General features: G+C 57.8%; 1 protein-coding gene across 8 annotated transcripts in view; it reads left to right on the top strand.

Moving 5' to 3' along the window:
* The window catches only part of PRDM16 (PR/SET domain 16), a 317,415-nt gene extending 312,170 nt beyond the window's left edge, over positions 1–5,245 (top strand). For 7 of the 8 annotated variants that reach the window (XM_087858580.1, XM_045803488.2, XM_087858577.1 and 4 more), the window contains exon 17: positions 498–5,245. In XM_087858580.1, the coding sequence (XP_087714706.1) occupies positions 498–632 (135 nt within the window). In that variant the 3' untranslated portion in view covers positions 633–5,245. The remainder of the gene's footprint in view (positions 1–497) is intronic. The other variant, XM_087858581.1, reaches the window with a different exon arrangement.
* The last annotated feature ends 10,182 nt before the right edge of the window (positions 5,246–15,427 follow it).

Below are 15,427 nucleotides of genomic sequence, written 5' to 3'. Positions count from 1 at the left end.
CTAGCTGTGCTCCAGGCCCAGCTCAGACACGCTGTGCCTCCAATCCCCCAAGCAGCTCTGTGCTGTCCCCACAGCTGTCCAGACGGGCAGCCCCAGGCCCACCGGACGGGGACAGCCTCTTGTGGACTACCGGCAACTCCCGGGGCCCTCGCAAAAGTGGGGGTGGGGCAGAGAGGTGAGCGCAGGAGGGAAGCACCCCAAAGAGCCGAGGGAGCCCCTGTGCATGGAGGCCAAGACCATGGCACCTTGTCCCTCTGCACGGGAGCCCAGCTGACATGCACACACACCCCCAGCCCTACCGCCCACCTCATCCTCTTCGGGCCCAGGGGAGAGTCTGGCCTTTCCCCTCTCTGTCTGGATCCGGGCAAGGCTGAGCCCAGCCACAGGGCAGGGGGGGTGGCGGGAAGGGGACAGCCTGGGATCTGCAGAACCCCAATCACACAGCTCACCTGTCTGTCCTGTGTGTGTGTGTGTGTCCTTATCTTCTCCCGGGCCAGGCGTACGCAATGATGCTGTCCCTTTCCGAGGACACTCCTGTCCACACTTCGCCCCAGAGCCCCCTGGACGCTTGGTTGAACGTCACAGGAGCCATGCCGGAGTCCGGAGCCTTTAACCCCATCAACCACCTCTGACGGGCCCAGGAGGGGCCGGGGCCAGAGTCCAAGCAAGGTGACCTCGGGGCCCCATCGTCCCAACAGAAACCCCAGCTGCGGAAGATGGAGAAGGGATCCTCGGAGAGCGGCGTGGCCTGGGCCAGAGAAACCCCCGCCCCGCGCCATCACCTGCAATGACCACTCCTTGGCAGCCGTCCCCCCACACACACCATGGTTCAACTCTAATTTTTCCAATGAAAACTCAGAAACCAGGAGTCCCTGAGCCGTCCTGGAGGCCCACCGTCCAAGAATTGGTCTTAAGAATAGCGTTCCGGAAGGGTGCAGTGCACGGCCGGCCGCATGCCGTTCCCGGAGCTGCCTCGCAGAGCCGACCCAGTGGGTGAGGGCGGGATTTTAATCCCAGACTGAAGGAAGGCAGCGGGCCGCTGGGGCACCTGCGAGGTGTCTCAGAAAGGACCAGACAGACACGGGTGTGCTTTACAAAGGGAGATCGCCCAGACAATTTTTTATAATGAGAATTACAAGAGTAACGCTTTTGGTAATCTTATTGACGACAGAGTCTATTTAAGCATGTGGTTTTAAAAATAGACAGTATTTTTTAAAAAATCGAAAGATGACTTGCAAATTGTTTTTTAAAAGTAATTTTGCATTGCTTTGAAATCTCCACTTCTTTGCAAACCCGAACCTGCCTGGGGACTGAGACTGTGTCTGGGTGTGTTCTTTATACTGTAGATAACGGAGAAGTTTTCTATCCCTGACCGTATTTGTAAAGCCAACGAGATCTGGGGTGCCCCCGAGCAGAACTGAGGGGCCTGGGGCCCCCTCCTGTGAGCAGTTTCAAGCTGTACCGTGGAATTCTGAGACACGGTATCCTGGGCTGGCCCAAGGCTGCGAGAGAGGCCTGTCGCCCGCGTCACACACGTGTGGCAGGGGATTCATGCCTGTGACCCCCACCAAGACCCCCCAATTGTATGGGGGGGCTGCGAGAGCGGTGGCTCAGGTCCCCTGTGCAGAGGTGGGCCACACACCAGGCGCCCCTCCCAACAAGGTCCACGCATCAGCCACACCCATGCCGGCCCGCCACGGCCGCTCTGCGGACGGCAGGGCCCGCTGGCCACATCGCGTCTCCAGCCCCCACCTCACCCACCCCCGTCAGACGGACAAGGGGAAGGAAGCAGGCATCTCCCGCACCGTGGCCTCCGTGGGGCGCGCTCTGCATCTCCCCTGCCCCCGCCGCCGGGCTTTCTGCCTGCCTGAGACCTCAGCTCCGGACCCGACCGCCACCTCCCATCCTCGTGCGGCTTCTTGGCGGGCCAGACCAGCTCCAGGACGGAAGGGCCTCCAGGCGGGACCTGCCTCTCGGGGAGCTAGGACCGCACGGCCCGGCCGGATGTCACCCCCTCGGGATGGGTCTGCCTCTCCGCTCGGATGGGCTTTAAATTATTCCCATAGGGGCCAATTTCAAATCATAATTTTTTTTCCCTGATGGAATTTACCTTAATCTGTATATAACTTGTAATTTTTTCTAATTCATTTCTTTTCTTATTTTATTTCTTCCTTAACAGTATTTTGGCATTAGACATTCTTATTGTGAAGAAATAATGTTAATATAAGCATCTAGTGAAGGACCAAAACCGTGTATAAGGTTGTGTGTTGTGTGGTCGATAACCAGGGAGTGGGGAGGTTTTTAATGTGCCAAATACCCCCGCGCCCCCCGACGGATCCTGCTGCCCGTTTCCAGACAATCACGTGTTTTTCTTAAATTAGAGTTTCAGTTACATTTGCATTTAAGACAAGTGTTCTATTTATTTCTTTTATTGTTTGGAAGGAAAAAAGAGTATGTCCCAACAGGAAAAGAAAAAGATCGTCCAAGTTGCCCTTAAAAAAGAATGTAGATCCACGCCGGGGGCGGGGCGGAGGGGGGCGCCTGGGAACGGGGCTCTGGCGGTGCAGCGGGCTGGTCGGAGCAGCCGTGTCCCCGTGTCCCCGCTGCTCCAGGCCAGCGACAATCGGGCACTTCCGCACCGCGAGACCTGAGTGAGGAGGCCCCGAGGGTGCCACGCCGCTGCAGGCCCCCGCGGAAGGGTTCCACCACTCCCGGTCCACGGGAGGCAGCGAGACCGTGCACCCCAGGCTGGCAGGGCACCCCACGCGAGGAAGAGCGGGCGCAGTCCCACGGGCAAGGCTTTGCAAACACCGCCCCTCACCTCCTCACACGCACACACTCTGCTGGGCTGGCCAGGCACGGTGTGGCATTTCCTCTTTCCCCTCCATCCAGACGGGACCCCTTTGCAGAGTCAGCCGCAGATACAAACGCCCATTTCTGTAAACCCAAATTATATTCCTTCTGCTAAAGAATAAGGTGTGTGCTTTTTTTTGCAGTATGACTCTCTCTGCCTAAAATAGGAAGTTTGGCCAGGTGGAGACCTGAGCGTCTGTTCTCCGTGGTCCCAGAACAGATAAGGGGCCGCGGCCACCGCCTCTGGACTGCACCCCAGGCCATGGCCATCTGTCATTTCCGGCCAGCCCTGGCCAGCATCTTCTCTCTCCCTCCTTCCCAGAGCCCCACCTGCTCACCTTTAGCCCTCACTTTGTCCCCCTGAAAACGATTAGAGCTAGCCCCATTTCCACTAAACGTTCAGCCCCTTGGGCCCAAGCACTTGGCAGGTTTGGGGGGGTCTGTCCTTGGACCCCGGACAAAAGGAGCACTTAGTCCCCAGCCTGGTGCCTCTCCCGCCCCTGACTACAGCGAGCTGCCCTCACTACTCTTCTCTGTCCCCGGGCTGCAGCACCAGCACGGACGCTCGGGCCCAGCCTGGACCGTGGGGGCCAGGAGGCTGGGCGGCCAGAATTCTGAGACCCCAGCCTCGGAGCTCGGCTGCAACAGGGCAACCGGCTGGCTGACTGCTGTGTCCATGGGTGGTGGCCAGGGTCAGACCTGTCAACCTGGGGCCCCACTGGGCCAGGGCCCTTCCGTCTTGCATCAACGGCGTTCCGCCTTTGGACCGCTGATATCCCCAAATGGAAATTCAAAAGGAAGGCTCCCTGCTCACCCCTCCACCACCCCTCAGACCCGGCCCCCAGCGGACCGACACCATCCCCCCACTGCTGCTCTCATTCCTGGGACAACTGGGTAGGACGCATGGAGCTGCCGATCCTTTGGCCAGCCGGACCCTTCGTGAGTGGGACGCAGAGACCCCCTGTTTTGAACCCGGGCTGCATGTTCCTGCAGCCCGCCTGGGACCCTGGATGTGGGTCAGTGGACAGGCTGAGCCTGCGTGGCCTTCCTGTTCAAGCCCAGCACCTCTGTGGCCCAAGCCTGGTCCTGGAAACTCGCAGGGCCCTCGGCCTTCTCTGTCCTAGCTGCTTCTTCAGCGAGCGTTCGCAAAGCACTTGCCCAAATACATATCACCCATTGGTAGCCTTGAAGCCTCAAAGCACTGGATTGTGGTCCCTCTGCCCCTTGCCCTGTCCCCCTGCCCCTCAGCCCCCTGCCCAAGTGACTGAAATCTACTGAGCTATATTCACTGTGCTGTTCTGGGGGAGAGGGGAGGGGGCGGCACCACCCAGGAGAGCCGGGCACCTTGCACCACTCCCGGCTGGAGTCGCGAGGCCGCGGCCGCTCCTGGGCGGTGGAGTCAGCCGGGTATCAGAAGCCATGAACCTGTCTCCGCAGCAGCGAGCGATACTGTGACAAGACATTCCTGCGTGATTCCAGGAGAGTTCCTTTCCTCCTTGCATTCCAGTTTGTTACGTTCTTCCTCTCCGTCGCCGATTCGGAGTTCCGCTTTCGGAAAAAATAAAAATAAAAATGAAAGGCAGCCTGAGTTTCCCAAATGTGCAATTCACTTGGGAGCAAAGTAATTCCGGAGGTTTCTATCGCTGTGTTTTATGTGGTCGACGTTCCCGCGACCAGGGAAGCTGAGCCCCCGGGCCGGAGCGCGTCGCTAACGCGTTTGTGTTTGCACCTGCTGGCAAGAGCCCCACACCCGTGGATCCGCACCCCCCTCGCCGTTGTTCCAGTACAAACTTGGTTCAGTTTGTTTTCGTTGTTTGGGTTTGTTTGTTTTTTTTTTTTTCTTTTAGAACTGTATAGTGTTGAAAAAGAAATCAAATGTAAATGTCAGGTTTTCATATAATGTTCAAAAAAAAAAAAAAACCATTGAGAAGGAGGCCGGTGTATGTCCCATGTCCCCTGATTGTAAATTGCTTCTGTTATAAGTTCACTGTGCATGACTCGTGTTTAGCGGTCATTATCGTGTCTGTTTGTGAAATTTTTATGAAAAGGAGAATTCGGTAGATGCCCTTGTTGGCTGTGATTAAGGTCTGCGTCCTCCAGACAGGAGCTGGGAACTGCTCGCGCACAGGCAACGCGGCTCGGGACCCACGTGGGCGTCTCCGTGGGAGGAGGACGCAGCGCAAGCCACGCCGCGTCGGAGCGCGTCCTCGTGGTCCTGCGACTGCATCTGATGCTTGTGATAAAGCAGACGCGCTTGTGTAGAGACACGTCTTTACGACGAAGCCTAGGAGCAGCTGATCTGAGGTTAATGCTGTAGGGTAGGACTGTACACACCAAATGTAACCTTCCCAACGCGACAGTGACTTTATACCTGAGATTGACATGCAATAAATCTGTGTGCTTTTCTAAGTCTCGCCCCCCGAGGTTCACTGAGGGAGAACAGAGGCCCCTGGGATGGGGGAAGTTCCCGGGGTCGGAGCGTGGCCAGGGGCGAGGCTCACCAGCCTGGGTCGAGGGTCGCCGGGGACGGACGCTGAGACACACATGGCCTCAACACCACCACCAGGCCGGGTACCTCTGCTAATTCATAAACAATGCAAGCTCAGGGAAAGCACCCACTACCCTGGGCGGCTCTGCCGTGAGGGGTGATGCCCGGGTGTGCTCTCCCCTAAGCGCGTCTACCCCAAGGCATAGTGGCCTCCAGGTGTGGCCTCCAGGTGTGCCCTTTTCCAGGTGCGCCCATCTCCAGACATGTCTGCCTCCGGGTGCACCGGGCCCAGAGCTGGCCACCACGAACTCCTGTGGAGGAGCCCACCCTGCAAGGCCGATCCTAGACACGCCCCTTCCTAGGGGTGCGCCTCCCCAGCGGCCGGCCCTGCTCCCTGACCGCTCTGCACCCTGGCTGTGCCTGCCGTCCTTGCACTGTCCCCAGCCAGGACCCGAGCCTGCCCGCCAGGCAAGGGCCGGATAGACAGGGACTGAGCAAATGCACGGGGCCACCCCCTCGACATGCCAGCCACCTTCACCCACTCAAGTGTGGGGGGGCGGCCCCTGAGTTCTCGGGACTTACACCGTGAAGTCTTCCCTGTGGCGGCTGTCCTGCCACCAGAGCACAGAGGTGAGGTGGGCGGCCTTGCACACTCAAAGAGGCATCTCTGTGACGGAACACCCCCCCCCACCATGCCAGCGCACGGCCCTCCCTGGGTGCGTGAGGCAGGAAGAAAACGAGATTACGGTGTCAAACAGAGAAATTGGGTGGCTATGCCTCCCTCCCCGCAGCTGTAGAGTGCCTGGTCCAGACTCTCTCCAAAGACAACCTCTCAGGTCCCCAGAACATGTTGGGGGCCCCTGAGCCTCTGTTCCCTGGTCAGAAATCACCACTTGTACTGGATTTAAGACTGTAAGGATGGAAAGTGCCAGGACTTACCTCTCTGTCCCCAAGGCCTGGCCTGAAACACTTTCTTAGTAGAAGCTGGGTTACACGAGTGGGTGGATGGATGGATGGATGGATGGATGGATGGAAAGATGGATGGATGGATGGATGGATGATGGATGGATGGATGGATGGATGATGGATGAAAGGATGGATGGATGGATGGATGAGTGGATGAGTGGATGACTGGATGGATGGATGGATGGATGGATGATGGATGGATGAGTGGATGACTGGATGGATGGATGGATGGATGACTGGATGGATGGATGGATGGATGGATGGATGAGTGGATGACTGGATGGATGGATGGATGGATGGATGGATGGATGGATGGATGATGGATGGATGGATGATGGATGAAAGGATGGATGGATGGATGGATGAGTGGATGACTGGATGGATGGATGGATGGATGGATGGATGGATAGATGGATAGATGAGTGGATGGACAGATGGATGGAAGGATGGATAGATGAGTGGATGGCTAGATGGACGGATGGCTAGATGGACGGATGGATGGATGGATGGATGGATAGATGGATGGTTTGCTATAAGGACCCTCGCTCCAGGTAAATTCCCACACAGATTCTGGGAACTCCAGTGCCTCTGAGGGGCCTGAACACGCTCCAATGGGAGTAATGGGGAGGGGGAGGCCTGGTCCCTGCGACAGCAGTTCTGATAGCCATCAAAGGAAGAAACAGGTTCCCCAGTGAGGCGTTGGTTGGGGGAAGCGTTTAAATATCTTAAAGTTGTTTTCCCCCCAGATGTGACTGAAGAAGCGTCGGTGAAGCATCAGTGAGGTCATGAGCCCCGACGGTCAGGTGTGGGGTTCACCCCAGCGCTCCCGGCCCTGAGGCAGCATGAGCGGCTCCTGTCTGGGAAATGCATTTCCGTTCCCAGAGGACAGATTATGTGAATCACGACTCTGATGAATGGCCGTGCTTCCAAGTCATTCAGAGTGAAGGAGTGACAGCGTCCAGTGTCCGCCCCCAACACACATAGCCCTTCCTGGAGCTGCCCCCCCCCGGGGCTCCAGTCAGCTGAAACTGCGCCCCCTCCCACCCTCACTCAGCCTGGAAGCTTTTCTCCTCTTAGCCCCCGAGGGGAGAGGGGAGTCTCTGCGACCAGGGCGCTGTCTGATAATAGCCCTATTGTCGGGGGGACCCCAGAGCAAGGGGAGAACAGAGACAAACAGAACCCTGCAGACAAGTGGACTCTGTCTCTCTGCAGCCCGGCTCCTTGCATAAAGGACTGAGAAAAAGTCTCCATTTTGGAAACGGGGGTGGTGGAAATCAACTAGAGAAAAATGTGTCAATGAGGAATCTGTTTTCTGGGAAAAGAGATGCTTTTGAATTCCTCCTCGGATTCATTTTGGGCCAAGTGAGCCTGTTGGTTACTTGCAGAGAAGCTATTCTGAGTATTGGTAACCTTATTTCTCGTGGCAGCAAATGTCTTCCAAAAATCGAGATGTGTCCTAATTCGGGATAACGCGGCCAGACGTCAGGTGGCTTTGGGGGGGCCAGAGGAGCCAGAGAGGGTTCTGGGGGGTGAGGTGGCTGCCGGTCCCAAGGCAGGATGGCCACCTCTGCGAAGGAAAGTGTTCCCGTGCTTCTCACATCGGCAACATCGCCCGCACGGCCTATTCCCGATCCAAGAAAGGGGAACGGAGTTCGCTCCGGGGTCCAGGCCCGAAGAGGATGGGTCTCCAAGGTTACGAGAAGGGGGAGCCCGCGCACCAGCTGAGACCCCACAGAAGGGCCAGGCCCACACAAAACCCCGAGGGAGGGAGCTGCCCCCTTCTGTCCTGGGCTCTGGCTTGTGGCCCTCCTCCCACCAGGAGGTTCCAGGAAGCCTTCGAGCAGGTAGAGAGCAGGAGGCAGCTTCCAGAACACCGTGAGCTGAAAACTGGCCTCCACACAGAGATCTGTACGCCCACGTTCACAAAGGCTTTATCTGTAATGGTCCCAAACTGGAAAGACCCGAATGTCCAGCCACTGGTGAGTGAAAGCACAAACCGTGGACACAAAGGAAGCCCCCACCCCCGACCCCGAGAGCAGGCGAAGTCTGCTGAACTCAGGGCTCCAGGCTGCAGGGAGGCCGCCACCAGAACCCGATTTGGCGGAGACTCAAAGGCAGGCAGGGAAACGGGCGGGGGGGGGCTTCGTGGTGGAAAAGGGGAAGGTTCCAGGTGAGCCTGGACAGGGGCCTGGGAGCTGGAGGCAGTAGGAGAGCAGGTGTCCCGCGTGATCGGTGGGGAGCACGCGGCTTCCTCGGGCTGACGCGGCGTTGGAGGCCGGTGGGGGGCGGGTAAAGCTTAAAGAAGCCGCCAGTGAGGGACCAAGTCTCGGCCATTCTGGGTTATTGTTTGACTTTCCGGGTTGGTTCTCGCAGATCGTGGGTCAGAGGTCAGGGTCCTATGTTGAGGTCTGGTCCATATGTTCAGTCTCCGAAACGGACTGAAACAGAGGGATGTGCACGGGCGCCTCTGTGGGAAGGAACACGACTCAGCAGCGAAGGAAACCCCCCAGACACACAGCGGAAGGCGGCCGAGCGCTCCCCCCGACGGACAGGCGAGCGGCCAGCAGGCTCGGGGTGCCGGAGGTGCTCCGTACTGTGATGGTGGCAAACAGCCACACGCCGGTGGGAGACTCAGCCGACGGTATCCTCGAAGGGGCTCTTACTACAGGGATGCTGCACCTCGGTTAACCTGACTTTTTGAAAACAGTGTGACCCGCCCACCCCCATTTCAATTCGTGGGTCCCTCACAAAGCCCCAAGGGCCAGCTCGGGGGCTCCCAGCCCTGCTTGGCCCCAGGCACTGGCGCAAGCCCACCCTTCGCCCCGTAGCTGCCCAAGCCCGGCCTGGGCCACCTGGTGTGGCGCTTACGAGCACAGACTTCCATCCCAAAGCCCCGCACAGAGGGAGTGGCGCTGATGGCTGCCCATGACAGCACGCGTGTGCGGGAACCGCATAAAACATGCACCAGGCTGTACGTACCGACCTCGAGGAGGCGGGGAGGCCGTGGGGGAAGGCCGGGGAGGGGCTTCCGTCTTACCTGCCATGACCTGTGGACATGCTGGGGTCATGTAAAGGCATCAGGTCATGTACCAACGAGATGGAGAGAGAGAAACAGCTCTTCGTTTCCCAAAGGTATGCTTTTCTGGCTTTTTCTTGCCCCGCTGCCCTGGCGAGGACCGGCAGGGACAGAAGCAAGGAGAGTGGACCTCTCTGCCTTGGTCCAGAACCCCAGGAGAACGTTGTCCATTTCTCACCGCGGGCCACGAGGCCAGATGTGATGCCTGTATCCGGATGCCGACGTTCCCTGCTGTCCCTGCAGCGCCCAGACCTTTGTCATCAGGAAGTACTGGCTTGGGCCAAATGCTTCACCTTTAATTTACGAGTGTCCCTCTTTAAGTGACAAAATATCGCTTTGCATAAAATATCTGACCTTTGCAAGAGTGTAATTCTATTCGCTTCCCCGTCTTTTGTGCTATTATTTTCTTCCACACGTGTTATAAATTCCGTAATGGGCTCTTGTGACTCTTGCTTCAAATAGCCTGAAGAATTTTTTTAAATATTTAGGAGAAAAAGTCTCTCGGGTGTATTCACGTGTTTACAGTTTCCAATGGGCTTCTATGGCTTGTGAAGACCCAAATTTACTTCTCTCATCATTTCCTTTTGGCCCAAAACACTTCCTTTGGCATTTCTTATAGTGCAAGTCTGCTGGTGATGAATTCTCTCATCTTTTGTCTTAAAATGTCTTGATTTCACTTGCCGTTTGGAAGGATATCTTCCCCGGAACCGGACCTCTCGGTGGACAGTTTTAACACATTGGAGACGGCGTCCAGCTCTGCGGGACCAGTCAGACCACGGGCGCCGCGCGGGCCGCTCTTTGTGTTCGTGCTGCTTTGAGTCCTTTGAGCTCTTAGATCTGGGGGCTTGAGGGTTTTCTCACACTTGGAACATTTTGGGCCATTACTTTGTTAAACAAATGTCCTCCCCCTCAGCCCCTTGGGGCCTCTGATTCCACATCTCGTTAGACTGCTCGGTATCACCCCAGGTCAGCCAGGCTCTGCTTGCCTTTTCCAGGCTTTGCTGTCTCTGTGCTTCGTTTTGGATAATTCCTATCATCCTACCTTCAAGTCCGTGGGTCTCCTCTTCTGTAGCGTCTAAGCTGCGAATCCCAGCTGGTACATTTTTTTTCATTTCCATATATTGTGTATTTTTGTCTTTAGAATTCTCATTTGATTCAGTATCATACTTTCTCTTCTTTTTTGATTTTGTGCATGGCTTCCTTTAAATCCTTGGAGATAGTTACAATAGTTTTAAATGCCTTCCCTGCTAATTCTGTTGTTGTGGCATTTCTGGGTCTGTGTCTGTTGACTGCTTCTTCTCTTGGTTATGGGTCCCATGCTTGTGCTTCTTCACGTGTCCGGTTCTATTTGATTGGGTGCTGGAGGTTGTGCCTGCTAAATTGTTGAAATCCTAGCTTCTCGTGTTTAAGGATATTGAGTTTTGTGCCGACAGGGTGTTAAGTGATGGTGGAGACTGGTCTTTGCAAGGCTTGTTGCAAAGCTCACGAGGCCGGGTGCAGAGCAGCCTTCAGTCCACACTCTGCGGGGGAGCTCAGCCCCACACCTGAGACACTGCCTTTGGTCTGCATCGAATGCCCTGGGTGGCCACAAGGCACCTTCCTTCTGGGAGGCTGGCATTTAAGTGTCCCTGGGCCTGCCTGGACACTGGGAGCTGTTCTCCCTGGGACCTCACTCTGCATGTGTACAGAGTAGGAACCCTAGAGGGTTTCTGGAGCTCCGTCTCTGCACTGCGGCCCAAGGGTCCCCATCCCCCCAGCCTCCCTGAACCCCATGTCTGCCTCCCAACCCAACGAGACCACCATGCTCCACCTCTTCGAAGAAAGCCAGGCAGCCCTGGGGCTCTCCAGCTTTGCCTCTTTCTCCCAAGAGCCACTGTCCTCACTGCCTGTCGTCCAACATCTGAAACAGTTGCCTCTTGTAGTTTCTGTTCCGTTTGCTCGTTGATGGTGGTGGGGGCGGCTTCATCGCAGCCGAATGTCTGCAGCGTTTTACATTCTCAATTGAGGTCAACTACACACATTTTTTTAAAATTCCCTACTTCTTTGGAAACCTGAAATAGTCCCTGATTACTACACAGGGGCTGGGGCTTTGGAGTCAGATGGACCTGGGTTCTCACCCAGGCCGGGCCACTCACCAGCCAGGCGACAATGGGCAAGCCTTCACCTCTTGGTTGTGTGGGGACGATGACACCCACAGCCTGGGGAGTTTCTGTAAGAATTCAATAAAATGACACACACATCAGGTGCTTCACGGAAAGTAACGGCCAGCTGCTCTTCGGGGTACAAGGAGGAGTGACTGCGTGCCCCCTGAGCTGAGCCCCCTGAGCTGAGCTGCTCAGCAAGGCCACGCTGGTGGGCTGGGGAGGCAGCCAGGCCCCACTTGGCAACCCAGGCCCCGCACCGCCCCCTCGCCCATCTGTAGACCCCACCCGCCCGGGCCTGCACTCATCAGCACAGAGAAGCCTCTGTCCTCAGGCCCACTCATAGCCACGGCGTCATCCGAGACCAAAGAGACCTTTCCCAGCTGCCCGGCGGCTGGATGAGGCACCCGTGGGACCCTGCAGCGAGTGATAGGTCATCCCAGTGCCAGGACCGGAGAAGAAAGGAGGCGGTTGTGCCCCTTCCCTCCACCCAGCACATTCCCTGTGGCCCCCAGGCAGGGAGGGGAGCAGGCAATGGGCACTGTCCACTTGGCCCTGGCAGGGGAGAGGGACACACCCTGCAGCCTCATCCTCCGCCCTGGACCCTGGGATGTTCAGGCCAACAGGCCTCCTAGGGGACTGCTGGCCACAGGGCACAGCCTCTCGGGGCTGCGGCCTCAGTGGCTGAGCAGAAGTTTGGGGGACCCAGCACAGCCATGCAGGTGCACAGGGTCCCCTCAGGCACAGGAAAGGGTCTCCCGCGGATGACTTCTCAGAGGAAATGCTGGACAGCCACAGGGCGGGGGGTTTACATCCTCCCCCTGCTGGGGATGTCGCACAGGGGAGGGTCCCATTTAGGGAGCGCCAAGCGTGTGGCTTACCCACCTTACCCTGCTAAGGGGTTCTAGTTCTGGGACCCTGGCTCTAGGAGCTAAGGCAGCCTGCTGCCTCTGGCCATGGCCCAGGCCTGGGGCCCAGCGATGGGACAGTGGTGTCACCCCGAGGCTCTCAAGTTTTGGGGTGGGGGGACCAGGGGCACACAGCTGCTGCTCTTGCCTGCCTCTGCCTTTCAGTTCTCAAGGCTGAAAATCTCCTCGGGCCAGGAGGGAGGCTGTGGGGCGTGCAGGACGAGCTCTGGCTGGCTGCGCACGTGGATGTCTTCACGGTGACCCCCCAGCCCCTTCCAGGCCCGCCGCATGGAGCTCCGTGACACCAGGGCATGCCGGCCACCATCTGCAGATCACCCCTGTCCCACCCTCACGAGCGTGTGTCCCTGGGGAGAAGGGAGATCTGGGAAAAGGCGAGCAAAGCAGGGGACCCATCAGAGGGCAGAGGAGGTCTGAGGGACCGTGAGATGGGGACAGGGCCGCTGCATGGCCTCCTGGGCAGCTTCAAACCACAGAAGCAGATCCTGGAGGCTGGAGGTCCGCAGGGCCACGCTCCCTCTGGGGGCTTTAGCACTGGGTCCTTGCTGGTCTCTTCCAGCCTCCATGATGCTGGCCATCCTCACGTCCCTAGGTGGTCACTCTGTGTCACCCCAGCCTCCTTCTCTGCTGTCATTTGGCCTTCTGCATCTAAATTTCCCTCTTTTTGTAAGGACACTGGCCACGGGATTTAGGGCCTGGCCTCATCCAGTATGACCTTGTCTTACTTACATCTGCAAAGACCTTATTTCCGAAGAAGATCACATCACAGACTCTGGGGCTGGGGTTCTAACGTATTTGTAGGGGGGCCCCAGTGCAACCCCCCCCCCCGCCAGGGAGCCAGGACAGAGTTGGTGAGAGGTGTTTTCCTTCCTCTGTGGGGTGGTGAGTAAAGGCTTGGTTGAGAGGGTGCCCTGGGGGCAAAGGTGTACAGGACGGGGCGGGGGGGGCGGGGGGGGGCTCCTTGAAGCTCCATGAAGACCCGGGGGCACACTGTCCCGGGGAGAGACCGTGGCGTGCTCAAAGGCCCTGAGCTTCGAGGGCCAAACACACTTTTTTGCACCTTGGAGTCCTTATTTTTGACGCTGGGGGCCCCTGCAGAGAGTACTCACAGAGTTCCATGAGATGAGGGGCCCTCTCTCTCCCCCAGGGGCAGGGCCAGCCCAGAGGCCAGAAGCAGGGAAGGAGGGCCTCCATCTCTGCCTAACCTGGCCCCGCGCAGTCACTGTCTCAGCCGCAGGGTGAAGAGAGTTCCAGAGACTCACCTCTACTGGCAGCGCTGGGGTCCTCCTCTCCACCACCTATGACCCTGGGGCCTCTGCACTCCCTCCACGGTCATCGTTAACCCCCCGCTTACGGCTGAGACAGCAGGGGCTCAGAGAGGCCAAGCCACCCACTCCAGGTCCACTAGCCCCAGCCACACCCTGAGCCAGCTGGACACAAGGAGATGCCCCCAGAGCTCCCCAGGTCAGTGGCAGAACCAGTCTCGGGGTGCTGGAGGGGCCAAACAGGTGCCGGATGACCAGGGCAGGGGGGTGGGGTGGGGACCAGCCCTGCAGGGACCAGGCTGAGTTCTGAAAGCGGGTTTTATAGGAAAGCACCGAGTTGGGGTTGGGTGCCCACAGGGGTGACCTGCCCAGCTGCTCCCCGACAGGCTGGGCCTTGTGGGCGCAGAACCCAAGATGGCCTCTGGAGGGCAGCAGCTCCCCACCTTTCCCAGGAGGGATCGCTCCACCCTGGTGGCTACAGGGCCCAGGCCTCGCCCACAGGGCTCAGCGTTAGCACCCCCTACCCAACACACACACAAGGTTGCACTAACGGCACTATTGGGGACCCTCCTGTGGCCAGTGTGGGCCCAGTCCCGGGGCCCCCTGCACACTGGCACATGCTACCTGACTCCCTGTTGCAGGGCAGACACGGGGGACCGGGCACAGCAACGCTGGGCAAGGACTGGGCAGACCACGGGTGTGCTGGGCGGGACAGCCCTTCAACCCACAACACCCAAGAAAATGCCGAGCCAGCCCTGTGAGCTGTGGCACCCCCTTGCTGGCACTGGCCCTAGAGAGGTAGGTGCCGGGATAGGGTGGGCCTGTGCCCCCAGGCTAGACGGTGCCCTGTGGCTGGCATTCCCCGCACCTTGCCCACTGCACCAAGGCCTGGGGTCAGCAAAGAGACCAAGGTGGTCTGAAAGCTCACCCAAATGCTTGGCCCCATCAGTGGGTTCAAATGGAAACACGCTGGGTAGCCCAGAGACGGATCACCCAGCATCTCCGGAGCTGAGTCCTGGGATCTCAGATCACATCAGTGTCTCACCGGCCACTGACTGAGCACCTGCTGCATACAGGGCCAAAACCCTGTGCTGTGGGATGGACACATATAAGAGCTGCAGCAGGAAGAGGCTGTATTAACAGAAGTATAATATCCAGAAGAGAGGAGGTGAACATTTCCCCATTTTCTTATACTGCCATGGTACTGGGTTCTGTTCACGAGACCACATTCTGAGAAGGATTTTGGCACATTTTGAAGTCTCTTGGGGGAACATGCCAGCGCGATGAACAATCTGGATTCCGTGTCATGTCAAGAATGTCTGAAGAATGGGATTAAAGCAGACCATGTGATAACCTGTATTGGGAGGTGGTGAGCTCCCCATCCTGAAAGTATTCAAGGGAAGGCAGGACATTAACTTCGTCGGTCTAGGCTGGGGCTCAGGATATCCGTTTCAGCCCTCCACGCTGCCCTCTCCTCAGCTCCCAGAGGGGTCTTTCCACTAGACCTGATCACGTTGTCCCTTTGCTTGAACAAAGTGGCTTGAAGTGGCTCTTTGCTGTTCTGAGGATAATAGACCCCGGCCCCCAGATGGTGAAGCCACGAGAGTCTCCCCCCATCCTGTTCCCTCTACCCCAGCTCCACAGCCCTCAGGCTGTCATTCTGACCACACTCCCTCCAGCCTCAAGCTCTGCACCTGCCATGACCTGCCTGA

Source organism: Ursus americanus, chromosome 33, assembly GCF_024610735.1.
Source record: "Ursus americanus isolate L20-20 chromosome 33, mUrsAme1.1.p, whole genome shotgun sequence".
In the NCBI taxonomy this organism is placed as follows: domain Eukaryota; kingdom Metazoa; phylum Chordata; class Mammalia; order Carnivora; family Ursidae; genus Ursus; species Ursus americanus.
Note: the sequence above shows the minus strand (reverse complement) of the source record. Positions and strands in the feature narration are given on the sequence as shown.